General features: G+C 41.7%; 2 protein-coding genes across 2 annotated transcripts; both read left to right on the forward strand.

Moving 5' to 3' along the window:
* The first annotated feature begins 11,860 nt into the window (after positions 1 to 11,860).
* On the forward strand, positions 11,861 to 14,467 carry LOC147855622 (uncharacterized). The gene is made up of 4 exons (XM_087330310.1): positions 11,861 to 12,023; positions 12,405 to 12,827; positions 13,105 to 13,141; positions 13,818 to 14,467. The coding sequence occupies exons 1-4, from the start codon at positions 11,954 to 11,956 to the stop codon at positions 14,011 to 14,013; spliced, it is 726 nt and encodes a 241-aa protein (XP_087186436.1). The 5' UTR covers positions 11,861 to 11,953; the 3' UTR covers positions 14,014 to 14,467.
* Positions 14,468 to 18,780: 4,313 nt separating this feature from the next.
* LOC147855623 (large ribosomal subunit protein eL20y-like) lies at positions 18,781 to 21,605 on the forward strand. The gene is made up of 4 exons (XM_087330311.1): positions 18,781 to 18,913; positions 19,253 to 19,368; positions 19,468 to 19,531; positions 21,159 to 21,605. Exons 1-4 carry the CDS (start codon positions 18,899 to 18,901, stop codon positions 21,498 to 21,500), a joined length of 537 nt encoding a protein of 178 aa, XP_087186437.1. The 5' UTR covers positions 18,781 to 18,898; the 3' UTR covers positions 21,501 to 21,605.
* Positions 21,606 to 22,617: the final 1,012 nt, after the last annotated feature.

A 22,617-nucleotide genomic window follows, 5' to 3' on the forward strand; every position in this document is an offset into this window, starting at 1 on the left:
AAAGGAAGGGGAGGTTACCAATTTTGTCTTTAATGTAAAAAAGGAATAAAATTCCTTAAATCACGTTGCACTATAAGACTAGATTTGAACCGTGCACCTCTAACTAGAAATCAATGTGACTATCCACTAGCCCATTAACTCTCTCTTATATACCTCTATAAATTAATAGCTTGTCTCCCCTCTACCTTTTATCTCTCCTCTCTTTTACTTTTTGCACGAGCTTCTATATCTCCTTTCCACCCTTTCTTTTCCCTTTTATTTTGCATATGCACAATTAATCGCCTTTGTGTGCACACACATTGCACATGCACATTTTGATCCCCCCTTTCGCCGGTTTTCCCACTCTCGAGCACACCACATCACGACATCGGAGGTTCCCCCAATGGAGTGTCCACCCTCCTGATGAGAAACCAACATAGATGCCATCTTTATATGACTGTTTGACTGAGATCAATGGTCTTGAGAGCATACATGTAAAACATTGTGTAGTACTAATGTAGAGCCACCCGGAAGGTTGAGCTCTACAATGTTGACTCCAATTATGGCGCAATGTTGGGAGTTTTAGACTTGGACTGAGTCAGAATGTCAGGCCGAATATTGCCGAAATTGGGATCTATGAGGGGTCACACGATAGGACACACCCGAATCCAAGAGCCATGTGCTCAATTCCTCAATCATGAGCAAAACTTCTTGTTACCATACGAGATGTGCAGAGAGTTGAGTGTTATGAGTGAGGGTGAAGAGACTTAATGATGTTGTATGTATGTGTAATGTGTATGATTACGAGTGTGAGTATATGCGTAAGCGTAAGTGTGAGTGGACGGATAAGATGAGGAGTGAGTGAGTGATTAGTGTGAATGGCCAAGGGGGTTGCACCCCTCTTGTAACTATTTAACCCCCTTATGGGGAATGAATGAAACATGAATAAGTTCTCTCTCAATCTCTCTCTCTTGACATCTCTCTCTTTCTATCTCCCTCTCTCATGTTGAACCCCCTTGGGAGGGGGGTGGAGCCATTCTAGGCACCCAGCCCCACCCCGCAATCCTTATCAATCTATCAACCCTAAACTGATAACACTATTTTGGCACGCTTGGTGGGACAGAGGCATGCGGCGAAATTTTAAAAAACTTGAGGCTAGAGGACAAAATTTCAAAATTTCAAGGGTATATAATAGAATTTTAAAAATCGAAGGGCAACGACGAGATTTTGAAAACTTATCAACGTGAAAGAAATGGACGCGATCAACTCATGATAACTCACAAAATACATGGAAGAACACACATACACACAACGTGATTTTGGGCCCATGATGAAGTTCGTGTGCCGATAGAATGAGATCTTCATGTAAAAGAAGATTTGCTGACTGACGAAGATGTTCGAGTCAAGCATTCCAATCGAGGGAGTCGATAGTAGAGAAGACCGATGAAGTTCCGGTCGAATAGAGATCAAGGCATGTGGGATCAACGTGCAATGCAATGTCCCACGTGTGTGCCATAATGTGTTACCGTACGAGATATCCGGAGAGTTTACTGTTATGAGTGAGGGTGAAGAGACTTAATGTTGTTGTATGTATTGTGTAATGATTATGAGTGTGAGTATATGCGTAAGTGTGAGTGTGAGTGGACAGATCATAAGGGGTGTGAGTGAGTGATTAGTGTGAATGGCTTGCATCCCTCTTGTAACTATTTAACGCCCTTATGGGGAATGAATGAAACATGAATAAGTTCTCTCTCAATCTCTCTCTCTCCCTCCCTTGACGTCACTCTCTTTCTCTCTCCCTCTCTCATAGACGACCACATTATAGGATATCTCATCAAGCTTTTGAGGCATCTCGATCTCTATATGAGTCTGGTTATACTAGCTCAAGGTATGGCCTGATGGTGAGTTGGCTTCTTGCAAACCGTCTAGACATTAATAATCTACGCCCCCTTAGGTACAACCACACGATCGATAATACTTTTGCTAAGAATTAGGTAAGTAATTAAGCAAGGATTAATTAGTACCTAGTTATGTGATTAGTTGATAAGCGGAAGATTAAGTGATATGTGTGTGTGTGTGTGTGTGTGTGTGTGTGTGTGTGAGAGAGAGAGAGACTTATGAACAACACAAGATGGGGGATAAGTAAGTATATTAAATTAGCATTATCATCATCAAATGCAAAAATACCCACAATGAGGTATATATACATCTCATGTGCAAGGGGGCACATGTGTGAGTGGAATATAGGTACTAAGGTGTGCGTAATGATGGGCCATATACTCGTTGTAGCCGAGCCGAGTGACGAGATTCTTCTCTCTAGAAGAGCGTCGAAGTAGAAGAGCGCCTTCTTTGCTCCGGGTGTACGCATGATGGGTACACTGAACTCACTATCTAGTGAGGGAGCCGACACATCTGAATCACTGTCGTCGGGGTGATCAACTTCGTATTCGGGCATCTTACCTTTGCCTTTGTCCAAGTTCGTACTTGGCCACGACGTGCTTGGGTCGCGTGGGGGCTCTTGTGGCCCACTAGGCTTTGTCGTAATCGAACTTTCTTCGAACATGTGTTCGAAGCGATCTCCATCTTCTATCTCTTGTTCGGCGGATTCCGGGTTGAGCGGAGTCGGAGTCGAAGTTGCCTTTGGTGCGTACCACGATGCGGACTCATTGAAGACTACATTTCGACTTACATGAACTTCTCGCGTCGACGGGTTGTAGCACTTGTATGCTATCTTCTCGGATGAGTATCCTATGAGGATACATTCCTCCGACTTCGCGTCGGGCTTCTGTCATTGTTCATTCGGAATGCGTACATTCGCAATGCTTCCGAAAACCTTGAGGTGTGACAGGATCGACTTCCTTCCAACGACGAGCTCGTATGGAGTTAGCTCATGGACTCCATTAGTGGTGCACCGGTTCATGAGATAGACGGCCGTGGATGCCGCTTCAACCCAATAGAAATTCAGCATGTGCTTCTCATGCATCATGGCGCATGCTACCTCGAGTATTTGCCGATTCTTCCTTTCGGCGACTCCATTTTGTTGGGGTGTGTGTCGGCATGAGAATTCTCTACGAATGCCTTCACTTTGGAGGTAGGAGGTGAATTCGTCAGAGAAGTACTCATTTCCTCCATCCGATCGTAGGCATCGAATGTGCCAACCGGTTTCTTTTTTGACTTGCCCCTTGAGCTTTTGGAAGTGGGAGAGCACTTCGCTTTTCTTCTTCATCGGGTAGATCCACGCGCTACTCGGTTTCTTTTTTGACTTGCCCCTTGAGCTTTTGGAAGTGGGAGAGCACTTCGCTTTTCTTCTTCATCGGGTAGATCCACGCGTAGCGCGAGTAGTCAACGATGAAGGTTACGTAGTATCAGCATACGCCGATCGTCGGCGTTTGAGCCAGTCCCCATACATCTGAGTGTATGACGTCGAGGAGGCCTTTGCTCGCGTGGCTCTCCTTCGAGAATGGGAGTCAATGTTGTTTGCCGAGTTGACACGCTTCGCATACTCGGTCGACTCGTTTCGACTCAAATGTCGGAAGTCCAATGAAGACTCCCTTGGTTTGCATCGCTCATAGCCGTCAGAGGTTTATGTGGCCGATTCTCTTGTGCCACAACTCGATGCTTGTCTCGGTTTTGAGACCTTTGGCATACATTGTCAATTTCACCTTGTTCGAATTGAGGATGAACATTCGGTCATCTCTTCGCCCCTTAGCTATGAGTCGGCCATCTTTCTCAATGAAACAACCTTCAGTGTTGAAGCGGACTTGCATGCCTTGCTCCACGATTTGGCCGACCGAGACCAAATTCTTCGTTATTGTGGGCACGTGCAAGACATTCTTGATGCAAGTTTGCTCGCCTTCTTTCCCGAATGGGACATTGCCGATGTGCCATATGGGGTGCGTGGTGTCGTCTCCCGTCTCTATGAAGCCGGGTCGATCCGGCGTTCATAAATCACGAAACCACTCTTCGTGAGATGTCATGTGATGTGAGGCGCCAGAGTCAATGTACCATACATCTTCCGAGTTGGAGGTGCTTGCGGAGTTGGAGTTCGTCATAGAGTTTGCTCTATGCCTCATTACAAACATTCCGCCACGGTCACCGTAGTCGGAATTTGGGGCGTAATTTGTAAACATTTCACTACGATTGTTGTAGTCAGAATTCGACGCATGATTCGTGAACATTTCGCTACGGTTGTCGTGGTCGGAGTTCGATGCATAGTTTGTGAGGTGTCGACTTGTTGAAAGCGACTCACTTCTCTTTTATTGACACTCCACCTCGTAGTGGCCGATTTTGCCGGAATAATTGCAAGTTGCAGGCCTCGTTTGCCAACCATGTTCGGCATGGAAGCTCCCCCTTCTTCCGAAGGTTCCTCGATGGCTTCCGTGAAGGTTTGAGTTCCCTTTGCGTGATGGGTCGAATTGACCTCTTCTACCGCCGTGACCTCCTCCTCGGCCACCGTCCGAATTCGAGAAGAACATTTGTCCTTCTGACGTCTTGCTTTTCGTTCGGACGTGGTTCTCTTTGACCAATAACACTGATTGGAGGTCGAAGAATGAAGGAGGGGTTTCTCTCGCCAAGATTGCCATCCGTAATGGATCGAATCGTTGTGTGAGGCCTCCCAAGCATACTTGCACCATCTCGTCTTCGTCGACGTTTATTTTGATGGAGCCAAGAGACTCGCAAATGCTCTTGTTGCGTAGTCAACGTTCTTTGAGTCGGGTTGATTTTCTTGAGCGTCGTTGATGTAGCTCGAATACCCTTGGCCGACGAGGTATTGGGTCATCTTGTACTCCCAAGATAAATAATTGCTCCGGTCTAGCTTTTCACTAGGGAGCGAGCTACCCATTTGTGTGTTCATGTTGATTAGTGTCTTCTCTTCTTTTGCTTTTCTTCCTCGATCACGTACACGTGCTACGTAGCGGCACTACAGTAGCGGATAACCGGAATTTGTCGTCGGCGTTTCGAAAACACAATTATGAAGAGGCAGATGGGCTTAGTGGATGTGCTAAACCACACACTCTAATACCATGTTAAGAATTAGGTAAGTAATTAAGCAATGATTAATTAGTACCTAATTATGTGATTAGTTGATAAGTTAAGCGGAAGATTAAGTGATATGTGTGTGTATGTGTGTGAGAGGAAGAGAGAGAGAGATACACTTATGAAGAACATAAGATGGGGGATGAGTAACTATATTAAATTAGCATTATCATCATCATCAAATACAAAAATACCATCAATGAGGTATATATAGATCTCATGTGCAAAGGTGCACATGTGTGAGGAGAATATAGGTACAACTGTCTAAGTCCTATATTAAATGACCTTGGGAGTGGAGGATCTAGAATATCCTACTTAAGTACAAGGTCCTATTTAAGTCATTATAGTCAACACTTCTAACTAGATTCTATCTAGGTAACTACAAAATTACATGGTTGACTAACTAACTAAGCTAAGTTGAGCTTGATCTCTCAACAAAGACTATGTACATACAATGTCCTACAGAACACTTTTTATACAACTCCTTAAAAGCACTGACAGAAGTATTTACATGTACTTCAATGCTCGTACGAGCAACTGACACTAACTCCAAGGAATATGCCTACGTACTAGGCTCAGACCGTAGGCCTCTAACGGCCCACCAATTACACTCCGATCCGGCTCTTGATTTCGGATACCTATTCGGTTCTTCGTTCTGGATATTGATCCGGCTCCGGCTTATTCAGCCGATTCGGATCTGGTTGAGCTTGTCCGCTCAACACTCCCCCTCAAGCTCAACTTGAGGTCGAATCATGGTGTCAATGTCTGTCGGTTCTTCCCTCCGACTCCTCTTGGCGTCTTCCCGCCTTGCTCGCGCTCCTCGACCTTCCCGTCGGCTTGTCTGCTCATAAGGCCCATCTCAGCTCCTTCGTTGTTGTGACTTCGGCGCTTCTCAACCCGCCGGTTCCTCCGTGTCGATGTCGTTTTCTCCTGCCTCCTTGTCCGCTTGGCCTTGAGTTGATTTGGTTCCTCCGAATCGAATGCCTCTTCTAAATCGGATGACTCTGATTCGTTCTAGCTCTTGTTTAAATTGGTTGTCTCCAATTTGTCCCCAACCTTCAGGCCCTTTACCACATCAGACCATGTCTGAGTCTTGGCCTTCTTCTTCTTGTCCGTAGTGTCCTTCTTGACTCTACCACCGTCACCGCTTGTTCTGCCTTCTTTGGATTCAGCTATATTTTCGTCCTTGTCTCCCCCCGTTTCAATTTCCTTCTCTCCAGCTACTTTTCTGGTTCCTTTACCTACATTTCTGGTTTTTGTTCTAGTACCCCCGTACTAGTACCAATTCTCCCCCTCAAGTGTGGCATGTCAAGATGTTGAAGACCAAGCATCTCCGAAAAATGCTGCAACTTGGTGGTTCTGAGTGCCTTCGTGAAGATGTCGACAAACCTATCGATCCGTTCGAACATACCAAAGTTTGACTTCACCGCTCCAAACCCGCTAGCGCACAAAGTGGTAGTGCATTTCTATGTGCTTTGTCCAAGCATGGAACACATGGTTCTTGACTAACTGCATGTTGCTCATGTTGTCGCAGTAGATCAAGATCAAAGTCGATACTTCGATCCGGAGGTCTTGCAGCAGCCGCCGACGCCATATGGCTTCACAGGTGGCAACGATTGTGCCCTGATACTTAGCCTTTGTACTCGATAGAGCCACTGTCGGTTGCTTTTTGCTGCTCCACGCAACAATCGCGCTAGTTGGAGAGAACATGTAACCGGAAGTGGACTGACGATCCGATGCGTCACCGGCCAAGTCGGCATTTGCATATCCGACTAGCTTTTCGGTTATAGCGTGTCTGTATAACAATCCCCGGTCCTTAGTGCCTCTAACATACCTAAGTATTCGGTGCGTGCACTGAAGGTGCTCCAAGGTCGGCTTCTACATAAACTGAATTATCATCATGATCGGATAGCTAATATCGGGTTGGGTGATAGTGAGATAGATGACGCTTCCGACAATTTTTCGAAACCGTTTCCGTTGTAGGGCGGTCCAAAGTTGGGACGAAGCTTCAAGTTCTGGTTTAGGGGTGTGGAGACTAATCAACAATCCGTCATGCCGAACTTGTCAAAATGATTCACAAACCAAAATGCTAGAAGTCAAATCTAGAAAGCCAACCAATTGGGTCAAACGATCACTCGTAGAAAAAACTCCAAGTTACGTGTTGACTGACCAATCCGAACCGACATCGACACAATTGAACTAGCCGAACACTCATGAAGTAAGGGACAATCTAACATCAATGCAAGACAATTGCAATTGCGAAGTCTTCAACAAATCTCCACCGAACAAAGGTTCAAACAATACTGACAGATCATCAACATTGATCGAAGAATCCGAACTGAATAAATTGGCACCGAGGAGAACAGGACGAGTTTGAAGGCTGACAAAGTCCTATCAACCGGGCCCGGACTACGTCAACTATATGGACACATGAGAACCGAGCTCATACATGGAAGCCATTACTGTGCATGATGCCGAAACATGGCAACAAGCCATGCGATCCAAAATGGACTCAATCAAATAGAATAACACATGGGAATTGGTCGAATTACCATGCGGTAGGAAGTCGCTACCCTACAAATGGGTTTGCATGTACAAATATGTACCTGGTTCGGAAAAACCTAAGTACAAAGCTTGACTCGTCGCCAAGGGATTCAAACAAGAATGCGGCGTTGACTACGACGATATTTTTTTCTCTTGTAGTCAAGATGATGACCCTTTGACTCTTATTCGGAGTGATGGCGACGAAAGCTCTTGAGCTTGAGCAACTAGACGTCAAGATGTCATTTGACCATGGAGATATGGAAGAAGACATTTATATGTCTTGGTCAACAGGCTTCACGGTGATGGGGGGAGGAAAGTCACCTTATTTGTTGGCTGAAGAAAAGTCTTTACGGCTTAAAGCAAGCACCAAGGATGTGGTATCAGAAGTTTGACTCCTACATCCAGAAGCTTGGGTACAACTGGTGTATGTACATTCGGCAATTTGACCCAAATCTACATGATCCTTTACGTCGGCAACATGCTCATCGCCGACAACAACAGAGCCAAAATCGGGAAGCCAAAATGGCAACTTCACGATAAATTCTCGATGAAGGAACTCGAAGAGACCCGACAAATCTTGGGCATAAGGATAGAGCAAGACGGGACGAAGAAGATCCTACTGCTCTCCCAATCCGACTATATATGTAAGGCGTTGACATGATTCAACATAGACACGTCAAAGCCAGCACCGACTCCGCTCCCAACGTTGATCCGACTAGTGCACATGGAGTCTCCCTCTACAAAGGTTGAGACTGAGCAGATGAGAAAGATACCCTATGCATCGGCCGTAGGAAGTCTCATGTACGCAATGGTGGCCACCCGACCCAATCTTGCATATGTCGTAGCCGTCACCAACTGCTACATGTCTAATCCCGGAAAGAAGCATTGGGAAGTTTTTAAACACATATTCTAGTATCTTCGCGGAACCGAGAACTTACAACTAACTTTCAGATCGAACTATCTGATCGACGTCGAAGGTTTCACTGATTCTGACAATGCCGAATCAAGGACAACCCCGACAATCGGAAATCAACATCAGGCTACGTCTTCACATACGGAGGTAGAGCGATTTCACCGAGGTCGAAACTCCACGGATGTACAACACTCTCCACAACAAAGGTCGTGTACATCATTGCGTCAGAGGTCGCAAAAGAAGCTATTTGGCTGCAATGCTTGTCGGCTGATTTTTTGGCCAAGAGTTTATTCGACCATCCAGCTTTGACTCTATATTGCGACTCACAGAGCACAATCCACCTCATTCGGAACCCAGTCTATCATGCCAAGATGAAACATATTGAGGTGAGGTATCACCATATTCGAGAGGTCGTCACCGACAAAAAGCTCAAAATCTGGAAGGTCAATACAGAGGTGAACATCGTTGATTGCCTAACGAAGTTGCTCCTAGATCACCGCTTTGGAACACTAAGGAGACAGATGGAACTTCAACAACAAGTTGAGGAGAACTGCAAAGCTAAATCAAAGGTAGGAGGAGAAGAGCCGAAGGTCGAAAGAGCTGAAAAAGCTGACAATCTGAAGAGCCGGAATCGAGCAACTGGCCAAAGAGCCAAAGGGCTGGAAGAGCCGAAGGACCATAGGAACCGATCATACCAACTCAACCACTCCCAATTTAGGAATTAGCCAAACAACTTGAAATTTGTAATTGTAATTTAAGTCCACAGGGGGAGATAATCCCTAGCTTAGCTCATTGTAATCAATTAGAGTAGTTCTTTTAAGGGGGAGTTTGGGCTTAGGTAACCTAACTATATATGAGAAACTATATCTTGTAAAAAAGTTTATGGCGGGATTAGTAATACAACTATCTCTCTCTCTCTCCCTTTTCTCTATGCATATCTTCTTGATTGAAGAATACACCATTCTACCTTCACATGTTACTCGCATGCCAACTCTATACACAAGGTCCTCCTTGCCTTTCCACACTGGTCAGTAATAACAACACACGATAGCCAACAGATGCCACTATGCAATGTAGGGGTTGAACCAATGACCACCTGGTCTCCATTGGGCAACCTTACTAATTCTGTCTCTCCTTACATATATCTATCTGTTATTTGAGTTGTGTGATTGCCTATCTTATTCTCTAAATCTTGAAATTCTTAACATTCCTAACTCTTGCATAGCTCTACCTTATATTTGAGACAATTCCTCACCAAAAAACATGTGAAACGAAGTGTCTAAAATGTTATAGTAAAAGTTACAAAAAGTATGCTTAGATCAACTAAACAATCCAAAATCCTTACAATTAGAGAAGTATGTGTGTGCTTGTTAATATTCGAAAATTAGATGTTCTCGTATGAAACACATCCATAAAATTTATAACTTATAAGATTTATCTAGAGTGTAAATTAATTCATTGTGCGTAATCATCATACTTAATTTGTTCGGAAAATTTTGATTGATGTAGCATCTAATTGAAGCTACTTGTAATTGTGATAAAACGGTTCACCAAAGCAAAGTTTTTTCTAGTTTCTAATTGAAGATAAACGAATAACTAAATGATTCTACAAATCAACCTCATTTCTTGATTATCTATTGCTCAAAAGTTTATAATTGTATGCTTAATCTAATTAAAAATAAAAATAAATATGCATTTGCAGTTTTGGTAAATTATAACCATATTTTATTGTATTAAGGTAAATATCTATGTTGGTTTCTACATATGTCAATGTAGTTTCGACTTGCAAGAATCTAGCTCACCTAGTTTAGAATTCCGTAAGGAAACTTTAGCACTAGAAATTATGAATAATAAATCTTGTATCGTGTGCCAGATATTCTCAAAGAAATTACTTGCATCTGTAAGGCATCAATGGTAAATCGATGGCTTGTTCTCGAGTAAATTACCATGATTGACCCTAGGCATTTGATATTCTCTACATCATGATGCAAATTTTTACCACAGTCATTAAAATTTCTAGAACAAAGGTCATTAAAGGATGTGATGATATCCTCGAAATGTCTACACACACACACACACACACACATGTTATGGCCCATTTTCTACTTGTTCCGTTGTAACTTGTCTAGAATGAATGACAATATCGTGAGCCCTATTTGCATGGTAGCAAAAAGAAGAGGTGAGGTGCAATAATCCCAAAAATACCATTTCTTAATTCGAACGCGGCCCAAAAGCAAACTCTACCAACAAAGCTCCACGTTAATGACAACGACGTAGCCATACATTTCAAAATTCAGCGAGAAACACCAATGATTAAACTATTGCACCAAGTCGGTGTGGCCTCGACGACGATCGGGTATTGATTGTAGTAATCGCATTTACTACAGGTTTCAAAAGGACAAATGGACTGGACTGATTGTTGTATCCCCGCCCCCACCCCCCACCCCCCAAAAAAAAACAAAAGTCCTCTCCCTTTTGCAAGGAGCTATGGGATGATTAGAAGGTCCCAATGGCGTATATGGAATGTGGTGTGAATGAACTATATGTATACACATTATATACATACAACACAATGTAGAGATGATCGAGTGGGTGGTCGGGCGAGCGAGCGAATCGACCATATATCAAGCATGGTTTTACGGCCGGGTTCGAAAGGGTATGAATGTGTCCACAAACACGCATGCATTCATATGTAGGGGTAGAGAGAGGGAGAGAGAGAGAGAGAGAGAGAGAGACATACACACACACACACACGTGTGCATCCACATGGAGAGACATATACAAACACATGTGAATGGCTATGTATGTGCAATCGGATCGATGCATGTACATATTCCTTCATTCACGTGTGTGTGTGTGTGTGTGTGTGTGTTGGAATCGAAGCAGGAAAAAGGAGAAAGGAAGGAGGGAATCTTATGAGACATGGACAGCAGCAGCAGCAGGAAGAAGAGGAAAAAAGAAAGTAGCCGTTTGATGACAGTGTTCGTTGCCTATAAATTCATATATATATATATAGGAAATTGGTAAATTCACAGTTTTTTCCTTAAAATACAGAAAAAAACTGTGAATTTATCAATTTCCTTTATATAATGGTATCGCTGCGGAATTGCGTCCGTACAAATGTCCGTTCGACCGTACAAATGTCCGGGTAGCATCCCAGTCCGTTCATCCGCCCGGAAACGAAAAGAAATATGCGTGTGCGTGTGTGTGTATGTGTGTCCGTCCGTACAAATGTCCGGGCACCCATCCCGTCCGTTCGTCTGCCCGGACACAAAACAGCTTTCTTCAATGCCCCCCCCCCCCCTGCCCTCTCTCTCCTTCCTCCTTATTATATCTATGTGATGGTGGGCATCCTTCTGCCTTCTTCTTCTTCTTCTTCTTCAAAAATCTGCCTAAATTTGCAGCTCTGTGCTGCCTTTCCTGAGCCTGTGTAGTTTTTTGAACCCCACTCCTTCCCCAAATTCTTAGGTTCGGCAAGCAATGAGGGCTTCTCATGATCTGCCCAAGCTCCTCTGCACTCTGCTGCTGCTACTACTCTTCATAGCACAAGGTATATATGTATGTATGCATGTATGTATGTATATATGTAGCTATGGCGGAAGCAATTCTGCAGGCATTTCTTCTTCCCCTAGCATAGAATGCACACTCGAAGCAACATTGCATTTGCTCATGTTGGCGTAGGAATTCGCTCATCAGAAAAAATCGTAGCAATGCATGTATGTATGAGTGAGTGAATGAATGAATTAATGGCGGAGCTGAGAGGTTTCTCTCCAGATTTCATGTGCTCTTGCGCGCGCAGGCATAGATCTATCTGGCTTAAGCTCGTAGGCGAGGGTTAAGAGAGTTAATTCGTCTGGTGGTGGTGCAGACATGGGATTAACAGGTCCAAGGAATATGGATTTTTGTTTTTTTTTTTTTTTTTTTTTTGCAGGAACGAGCGGCTCCAGGAGATGGATCGTGCAGATGGGGGGAAGCAGTAGCAGTAGCAGCAGAAGAAGTAGTAGTAGTGGTGGTGGTGGTGGTGGGGGTATGCAGAAGAGGAGCAGGGGGCATGGTGATGTGGTAATGGCGGAGGTGATTCACGCGCGGCGGCTGCAGGCGGCGCCATACTGCGTGGCGATTGCTGGAGCAGACGAGACGAAGCTCCAGGACGGCTTGGACTGGGCCTGCGGATCTGGGAGCGGCCAAGGGAACGTGGACTGCTCCGCCATTCTGCAGACGGGCTCCTGCTACAACCCTAATACCCTGCAGGGCCACGCCTCCTACGCCTTCAACTACTATTACGTGAAGGAAGGCGGCTCCTCCGGCTCCTGCGACTTCAATGGCGTCGCCACTACCTCCTCCACCGACCCCAGTACGCTTCCCTACCCTTCCTTTCTCTCCTCTCACCATCATCATCATCTTCTTCGTCTTCTGCACAGGTCTTTTCTCATTGCAGTGTAGTGATGGATGGGAGGAGCTGCTAGGGTTTCTTGACCACTCCATTTGCTTGCATTTCTTGCTCTCCTCCCCCTCCCTCCCTCCCTCCCTCCCTCCTTCAGAGCTGCATTGAAATGACTGTGGGGAATTTAACCTGGAATTTTATTTTAATCCGGTTTTCTGCAAATTTGGCGGTTTTCTTTTTTCTGCAGGCAGCGGGAGCTGCGTGTATCCATCGCTCTCGGCAGGGTACGTTAAAGGAAAACAACAAGAAAAAAACTCTAGATTTTGTTTTGTTTTTTTAGTGTAGTAGGACATGGATTTTGTGTGTCTGTTGTCTGCATTGGCATGGTAGCTTCTGCATCTAACCCTAAAACTTCTCCTGTGTGTATGTATGTGTGTATGCAGGGTTTAGGGTATATGGTTTTCCTGTATCTGTTGTCTGCAATGGAATGGCATGGAATCTTTTGCATAGAACCTGAAATTTCTCCTCTATGTATGAATGTATGAATGTATGTATATGTATGTATGTATGTATGTATATGTATGTATGAATGGTTTAGGATTTTTCTGTGTCTGTTGTCTGCAATGGCATGACTGTATGAATGTATGTATATGTATGTATGTATGTATATGTATGTATGAATGGTTTAGGATTTTTCTGTGTCTGTTGTCTGCAATGGCATGACATTATGTGTCTGTTGTATGCAATTGCATGGCATGGCATGGTATCTTCTGCATCCAACCTGAAACTTCTCCTGTGTGTATGTATGTATGTATGTATGTATGTGTGTGTGTGTGTGTGTGTGTGTGTGTGTGTGTGTATGCAGGGTATAGTTGTCTGCAACGGCATGGCATGGTATCTTCTCAATCTAACCTGAACTTTCTCCTCTATGTATGTGTGCATGCATGTGTGTGTATGCAGGATCAGCAGCCCAACCTCTAGCAATGGAAACTCCACCATCGGTTCACCTCCGAGTGACACCAGCACAAATGGGACATCCATCACAGGAACCACCTCCAATGCTCCCAACCTCACCATTGCCATCTCCTCGGCTTCTCTCCTGACCTTCGCCGGTATCCTGTTCATGTCATCGGCATTCCCGATCGGGTATCTGTAAACATCCGGCGATGGCAAGACCATCCGTTGTTGGCCCCCGCCCGCCCATTTGTAATCATCCGGCGAAGCAAAGACCTCTTTTTTTTTTTGTCCTTGCGGTAGACCTATATATGTAATCCATTCTTTTGTTTCTAAGGCACTATTTTTGGTTTGTTTTCGGTTGAAGTGCTACAGGGCCATTGTATTGTACTACAAAACTTTGGATTCAAATTGACATGGAAACAAAGAATCATTTTGACACATAATGAGACTAGAAATAGACCACGCCCGACATAGCGTATGATCTGGTTGTATTAACTCTGAAGAGATCTCTTCTTTTGTTTCCTAGGCACTAATTTTGGATTGCTTTTTGGTTTGAATTTCTGCAGAGACATTGTATTGTACTAAACTTTGGATTCAAATTGACATGGAAGCAAAGAATCATTTTGACACATAAGGAGACTAAGAATCATTTTATGTTAGTAGTTAGTTTATGATCTGGTTGTGTATGATAGGCTTTTGGTGTTCTAGTGTGCTGTCGAGCGCGGTCCCCTTGTCTCCCCCTGTCAATTGTGTGTTGGGGATGTGGGTGCATGCGAGGAATTGCTTGGTTTCATTTCATATATTGCTGATATTGATGTAGTTCTGGCCATTGCTCTGCCCTCTGAATGAATAATGGTGCCCCCATATGCTTATTCAGCTAGCTAGCCAAGTCTAGCCTTCTAGCTACATAAAATGATTCTGTGAAGTTCAGGTCTAGTTCTACCATTGCTCTGCCCTCTGAATGAATAATGGTGCCTCCGTATGCTCATTCAGCTAGCTAGCCAAGTCTAGCCTTCTAGCTAGCTACATAAAATGATTCTGCAGTTTTTTGCAGTTTAGGTCCATGGGCACCTTTGCTTGTCTTTTTAGATGAGCTGAGCTGCTGCCTTTATGCCAGCTAGTAGTTATATGGCACTTTTCAGGGTTTTTGTATTGTCATGTTGTAGTGTATATACTTCTTTTAATATAAAAAGTGGGGGGAGAGAGAGAGAACCAATAATAAGTCTGAATCAATATGGAAAAGTTAGAAACCATCTGTCTACATAGATAGTGTGCACTGGCCTGGCCAATTTTAGATGCTTTGGATTCCCCTGACACACTCAAATTACCATGGGCAAAGATGACATATTCAGGTGATCAAAGCAATGTCCTCCACTGTAACTTGTAAGAGTCATATTTGTAATATTATGTGAGATTCTCGTTTTTCGTTTGAAAAAATTCTATAGGTCTATAGGCGAAGCATTTAGGCTTCCTACATTGAGTGAGCTATTGTTGATATGAATGATGCCCTTGAAAATACATCGAGAATGTAATGAAGAACTGAACGGGTTACATGGTGTGCACAATGCCATGGTGGTGAGCCATGCTCTAGTGCATGCGCTGGAAGTTTCGTAGTAGAATTATGGTGTGCACCCTTGTAAGGCTATTCCTACTCTTCGCTTCATTCTCTTTGCTCAAATGTAGTAAGCTACGATTTACCATTATCTCCTTTCTTTTCCATTTGCAATTGCCACTAGTACATGGGTTTTCTTCAGTAAGTTTTGTGCATGTGAACACGCACTTCAATAATCGGATATTGTGTCTAGTTGGATATTATGTTAAGGAAATCACATGAGAGAGGTAATATGGAAACTCGCAAGCAAGGTATATGCTCTTTTAAGGTGGAAAAGTAAAATAGTAAGAAACGAAAGGGGCATGTGCAAGGATTGTTCGTGATAACACAACATTCTACAATGTGCTTCAACTCATAGTGCCTATGATGGAGTTTACCTACTAAGTATAGGACATTCAACACAAAGGTTTGACACAACAATGCTTGTCTTGGACTTTACTTCTTTTACGAGCATTTGACACTAGTGTTTCACAACCATGAAAGGGGGTCAACTTTGGTACCCCTAGGTGGCAATTGCACCTTTTATGCTTCAAATATATTTAGCTCAAAAATTTCTCCATGCTTCACAATGATTTGAATGCATATTAATCTAGTAGGAGCCTTGGGTAACAATTGTGATGCAAGTGTTCCTTCTTACGCACCATGCTCAAGTTTCCCTCCATGCTTTGTATAATGTCTCTATGTAGAGAGTGGCCTCCAAAAAGCAATCTATGGATACATTAAGTTGTGCAAAAAATATATATCAATGTATGTATAAATATAGATAGATAGATAGACAGGCATATATTCTCCACATTTCAAAAGAACCTCACAACTCTCTAGAAATAAAGGCTAGAATATTCAATGAATTCGGAGGACAAAACACGTATTCATAGATTCAATGTTTATATTATTTACTTGCATAAAGACTCCGGTGAATACATAGAATTATAATCATACCGTAGAGGTTCTACTCCTTAAAGGGATAACTTTGGCAATAGAATAATTGCTAGCCCTACAGACAAACAAACTATTCCAAAAGTTAGTGTAAAAGCAAGCCCTTTCATTTATTTTAGAGGAAATGTTTTAGTTACAAAACATTTGGTCATAAATCGTTGCCATTTCTTTACCGAAAAAGTGCTCAACATTTTGTTTATGGCATTTTGCGAATCCCCACCTTTTTATCGATGTAACTTTAAAATAGATTTAAGGCACAATTATATCCACCGGCAACAATCTCTCGTTCACATGTTTGATCCGGTTGATCACAACGTTGTGGTGCTTCAATCCATACATGTTTCGAAAAGAGATTCCTCGAGACATTTGATGAGCTACATCCGCCCCTATACTAATTTCATTCAAATGACAATTCATCGTTGCAACTTGACTTTCTTCATATATCTTTGGTGATGTGACTAAATACGTAAATGCTTATTTATATATTGGAATTTTGTACTATTTTAAAAACTATTATTATTTTATTTTCCTAATCACTTCAACTTAGAAATGGCACACACTTTCACGTGTCGGTGTGTGAGACCAAGCCCTAAGTTTCGATTCTGATCCCATGTGACGTACATATGTGGAAGTGGGCAATATTGCTCAAGATGTTTGTTACTATATGAGTAGTGTAAAGTTGTGGCTTTGCAGTTAGCTCAATACTTTATGCTCAAAATAGTATAGCAACCAACAACCATAGCATCACCAAGACTTCAAATATATGCCCATGGACATGAAAAATATATCCTTGCACCTAGTTTCCGTTTTTTCCAAAAAAGTGCTAAGTTTGCTTTCGTAACCAATGTCAAAGGATGCATGCATTTTTCAATGTGGTATGACTGAGATCGGCATTTTATCCCACCATCTAACAATTGTTTATCTCGACACAAAAACACTTTCTAATTTGCATATCATGATAATGTAATAACCTTAATTAAGATTTTCACCATTTATGGGTAAGCTTGCTTTAAATGTTTTCCAAATTGAATGACACATTCATCCAAGCGTTGACTCAAAAACAAGGAGTTGGGCCTCCAACCTTTTGGACAATGGATATAGGGTGAGGTTCCTTGGCCATCATGGTGGTGGTTATCATTCCGAGATAGTTGCTTTGCGAATGAGAACTACACAATTCACTTATGAGACCATTAAGGACTAATCACATCACTACAATATTGAGAACACAAGAACAAAAGCGATAACTTCCAAATGACAAGACTTTGGATACTTCATTTTTTATTCTAGAAAAATCACACTAAATAACTCCTCACTCATTTTGTGTCATTTCGATGCTTAAATACTTTTTTATTCTAACAAAATCACACTAAAGAACTCCTCACTCAGTTTATGGCGGTCACTTCGATTAATTAATTTTACAAGTGTCAACTACTATTTCACCTAATTACCTAAGAGGAAAAAACTTCGAATATCATTAAAATTATTGCAAGTAGGAATAAACAATCAAAGTGACCTCAGTTTGAGGGATGTTCCAATACAATCAGTGGTAACAACAATGCTAAATATTGTAAGAATCACAAGAACACAGATGGATCCAATATTGATGGTAAGTAAGTAAACACTGATCACCATGCTAAACAATGAAGGGTTGCAACTGACGCATCACAATCTGTTATGTTAGCAAATTGTTCCCGAAGAACCAAACCTCGAGCAGATTGATTGATACGAAACCTACCAGCTTCTTCATTGTTCTTGACTCAAGAAAACGCCGACAAGCTTGTCTTAACACCACATATTGTGTTACCATGAACCCCGAATGGATCGATTGATACGGAACTTGCTAGCTTCTTCTCTGTTCCTCACCCAGGAAAATGCCGACAGGTTTGTCCCGACACCACCTTGAATGGATCAATCGATACGGAACCTGCGGGTTTCTTCTCTGTTCCTCGCTCGAGAAAGTGCAGACAAGTTTGTCCCTAGATCACGTTTTGTGTAGGCACACACACAGAGATAGAAGAACGGGGCATCCATACATTTATCCATAGTACGTAAAATTCGTGTTCGTCTAGCATAACATTCGTTTTCCTACGTTGGAAAATGAATGAGAATGTTATTCAAACATTCTTGTGTTTTTGTTTTTTGTTTCTTCCCATTTTTTAATGTTTTTTTTTTTCCATTTTTTAGGCTTATAATAAATAGTTAATCCAAAAGTATGGTATTTATCATTTGAAACATTCGTGAATGCGAATGCACGTATGGTACGTATGGGGTCATACTATGCATGATGATGATTCATCCATTAAGGTTTTTATAGAATGGACTTCAATTTTGAATGTGGACCGTTGGATGAGAGGGCCTCCCATGCTTCGTGGGAGCCGTCGGATCTTAGGGTTTCGGTTTCCATGGCGTGAGGTGAGTCTGGGGGTCTCTCTGAGCAGAGCAGAGCAGAGGCAGGGGTCTCTGCGTTTCGTCGTCTCTGTCTCTCTCGAAGGACAGATCAGGTGGAAGCGAAGAAAAGATCGCCACTGCAGCGGCAATGACCAATTTCCGGGTAATCCTCCAATCTCTGTCTGTATCTGATACAGACACGCTCAATCGATGGCATGGAAGGAAGGAGGGAAGAGAAGCTATGTTTTTGTTTCTTGTTTGTTCTTCTTCATGGGATAGTGGCATGACAGAAAGAGAGAAGGGGGAAAAAGCTACGCCTTTTTATGTTTCTCAAATCTTCCTTCTTCTTCTTCTTCTGTTTATTAGCCTGTTGTGTAATCGGTAGAGAGACAGGACTTCCTTCTGTTTTCCTTTGCAATTCTAGGGAGTCGATGAGATTAAGAGAGAAAGGAAAAGAGAAAGAGAGAGAGAGAGAGAGATTCAGAAATCGTGCTTCTTGCAGTTCCACCAATACCAGGTTGTGGGCCGAGCTCTCCCCACCGCCACGGATGAACAGCCAAAGATCTTCCGCATGAAGCTCTGGGCTACCAACGAGGTGCGGGCCAAGTCCAAATTCTGGTATGCATACACATTTGAGCATAAATGTTCTCCTTTGTACCTCGTCTTTTCTAATCGTGGTATGATTAGCTCCTCTTGACGCTCTTCTTGTTTCTGTAGGTACTTCTTGAGGAAGTTGAAGAAGGTGAAGCGATCTCATGGTCAGGTATTGGCCATCAATGAGGTTAGTCTCTCTCTCTCTCTGTGGTGTTCCATGACTTGTAATTGCCATTTCTGGAACAAGTAAATGACTATTAATTGGCATTTACAAACAGAACATTCAACTATATCTTGTTTTACCAAGTTGTAATGGGTCATACCCTTGCTGAGCATGCATTATTTTTTACTCCATTTGGTCTAATAAAAACCCTCAGGAGCGTTAGCCAACAACTTGAACCTAGGCATTCAGATAATGCCTGTCAAAGTGCTTTTTCCTTTTAATATTAAGAGATTAATCCACTCGTTTATCCTGTGGTATCAAATATTTGTATGTTTTTGACATCGCATGGAACATTTGATTCTTGTACAAAACTTAGCTCTTCCATGCAAGATTTGGTTTTTGCCCAAAATATGTCGTGTTAACTTGCAACCTGATAATTGAGTCCCTCTATCAGACCCTATGTTACAATTAACCTTCTTGATTGAAATAGTGATTCCCGCCTGCAGTCATTGGAAGTCTGATGGAATGCATAAAATTCTCATATTCCCAATTTCATTTTGTTCTACTTATACTTTCCAACATCATCTTTGCTCATTGTTTCTTATTACCTGGTTCCCCACGATGGTCACTAATGAGGATTTAGTCAGTGTATATATTCACTGTTTGTTATACTCTAAATATTTCCAGCTAATTTAAAAAAAAAATTACGTTCCCCTTTGATTCCGTGAATATTAATGCTCTCATTGCTTTGAATTTAGGCTAACATTTTGTATACACATTTGACCTGATCTATAGAGAATGTTTTATTGTTTAGAAGTTTTTCTTAGTTCCAAACTTGGCCATTTCAATTTAATGTAAATCTACTTTGTAAAGGCATTCAAAGAATTGTGAGCTCAGGAGGGGTGGTATCCCCATTTTAATCATTCTATTTTGTTCGTTGAATGTGACCAACTTAGTGTGGATTGCGGATCTGGCAAAGGGATTACAAACCTCTCTATATGCATTAACAAATGCTTAAAAGTGTTTAGATTGGTTTGGTATGGAGATTGGATTTTGCCATTTCTTTGCTTTTTTGAAATGATCTCCCCACAAAGCAGAAGATTATGGATAGACTGATACTTTTTTGATTGATGGCTTGTCACATTATGAGTATTATAGTGTTTTCACTTTCCAGCTTTCTCTAATTGGACAAAGAATTTCCTAGTGTTATACCAGGTTTATTCTATGGCTTAACACCTGTAACACTGTGTGGATTTGTGTAACTGTTTTTATTCAATTGTGACTAAATGCTTTATTTCTTTTTTTTATAAGGGTGGTCATAGTGCCATGGTTTCTATTCAATCATCTGTGGATGGATTTGGAGGGTTATGGCATAATAATTAGTGATTGTGATCAGAATGATATGCTAATATTGCGTGTAATCCTGTATTGCTATTAATCATCTATGCTAGTTTCTTGATTCTTGACCTAATATTGGTATCAGGCATTCCCATTCTGTTTGTTATTGTTTAATCTGTATAGGTAAAGCAAAGTTCATTCACTTTGCGTTTCTCATTTTTTCCTGTTGATGAATGTGAAATGGATTGTGTTTAGATGGCTATCTTAAGATTCATGTCCATTCATTAATTACCTTGGTGCATGTACTTCGCAGATATTTGAGAAGAAGCCCACCACCATCAAGAACTATGGTATTTGGGTCCGTTACCAAAGCCGAACAGGTTACCATAACATGTACAAGGAATATAGAGATACCACTCTGAATGGAGGTGTGGAACAGATGTATGATGAGATGGCTTCCCGCCATCGTGTAAGATCCCCATGCATCCAAATTATCAAAACGGCGACAGTTCCCGCCAAGCTCTGCAAAAGAGAGAACACTAAACAATTTCATGATTCTAAGATCAAATTCCCTCTCATCCTTCGCAAAATTCGTCCTCCCACAAGGAAGTTGAAGACCACATACAAGGCAACTAGGCCAAACACTTTTGTTTAGGATTTATACTTAATTTGGACAAGATTCTTAATTTGCTCGGCAAATGCTCCCCCAGTTGTTTTCTGGATTCAGGATAATATTGAGATTGTGATGCAGTATTTTTGACAGGCTTTGAAAGTTGAGTAAATATATATTTTTGTCACCATCAGTATGTTCAATATATATATTTCAGGGACCGATGTTAGGTTGTTTTTTGATTGCTATGTATATATGTTCTGCTAATTTAGTGTACCATTCCTTTTCAAAAGTATTGCATGCCCATGTCATGACTAAATTTGAGGTGGTGCCTTTTTAATGCAATCTATCTGTGTTCTGCATATTGAGTTTGCATTTTCTTATTCCAAGAATGGGATGCACTTGCTAGAACCGAGGATTATGCGAGAAAAAACCTCTAAATTTTGGTAGAGATTATATGAGAAGCCTATTGAACTAGTTGCAGATGCAGGGTGAAGAAAATTTAATGGATTTCGATGATTTGACTGTAATTTTATGAAGTTGACTGCATTTTATGGTTTCAATAATTTCTAAGCAATTGATGGTTGACATTTGAATGTTCATACAATTGTCCTGATTGTGCTTGTATGTTCATTACTTGTTGAGATCAGAGTATGTACTTGAAGATCGTCTTAGCTGAATTTGTCGCCACGGCCAGCTATGGGCCCGGGCCTGCTTCTTTTTCTTGGCCTTGAAACCAAACCAAACCAATTATTCATAATAAAAACCGAACCAAACTGTTCAAAATTTATGAAGCCATTTAAATGGAACCATTTAAAATATAGGAGAAACCAAACCGTTTACGGAAAATTTAGAAGTAAACCAAATTGGTTTATCATAAATCAAAACCAAACCAAACCAAACCATTTTTTATTGATATTGATTATCATACTTATTATAAATTTGTATGAGAATCATCATAAATTTTGTCATTATACTTATTATAAAATTGGTCATCATTTTTATCTTAAATTTGGTTATTATGCTTATCATAAATTTGATCGTCATACTTATCATATTTGATCATCATAAATGAAAAGGAGACTACATATAATGCGTATAAAATTTAATAAGTTAAAATTATAAGTTGAAAGTAAGAGCCTATACGGAATATTTAGGAGTA

Source organism: Azolla caroliniana, unplaced genomic scaffold (genome assembly GCF_043228905.1).
Source record: "Azolla caroliniana isolate FFs.n. ecotype wild unplaced genomic scaffold, voAzoCaro1.0.p SCAF_14, whole genome shotgun sequence".
Taxonomy (NCBI): domain Eukaryota; kingdom Viridiplantae; phylum Streptophyta; class Polypodiopsida; order Salviniales; family Salviniaceae; genus Azolla; species Azolla caroliniana.

Bases quoted from the DNA above. Each gene is read 5' to 3' on its own strand.
- LOC147855623 (XM_087330311.1), top strand. The intron at 19,369-19,467 runs GTATGCATACAC...TTGTTTCTGTAG, and splicing joins CGGGCCAAGTCCAAATTCTG to GTACTTCTTGAGGAAGTTGA. The intron at 19,532-21,158 runs GTTAGTCTCTCT...TGTACTTCGCAG, and splicing joins AGGTATTGGCCATCAATGAG to ATATTTGAGAAGAAGCCCAC.
- LOC147855622 (XM_087330310.1), top strand. From the start codon at position 11,954: ATGAGGGCTTCTCATGATCTGCCCAAGCTCCTCTGCACTCTGCTGCTG. The intron at 12,024-12,404 runs GTATATATGTAT...TTTTTTTTGCAG, and splicing joins ACTACTCTTCATAGCACAAG to GAACGAGCGGCTCCAGGAGA. The intron at 13,142-13,817 runs GTACGTTAAAGG...GTGTGTATGCAG, and splicing joins TATCCATCGCTCTCGGCAGG to GATCAGCAGCCCAACCTCTA.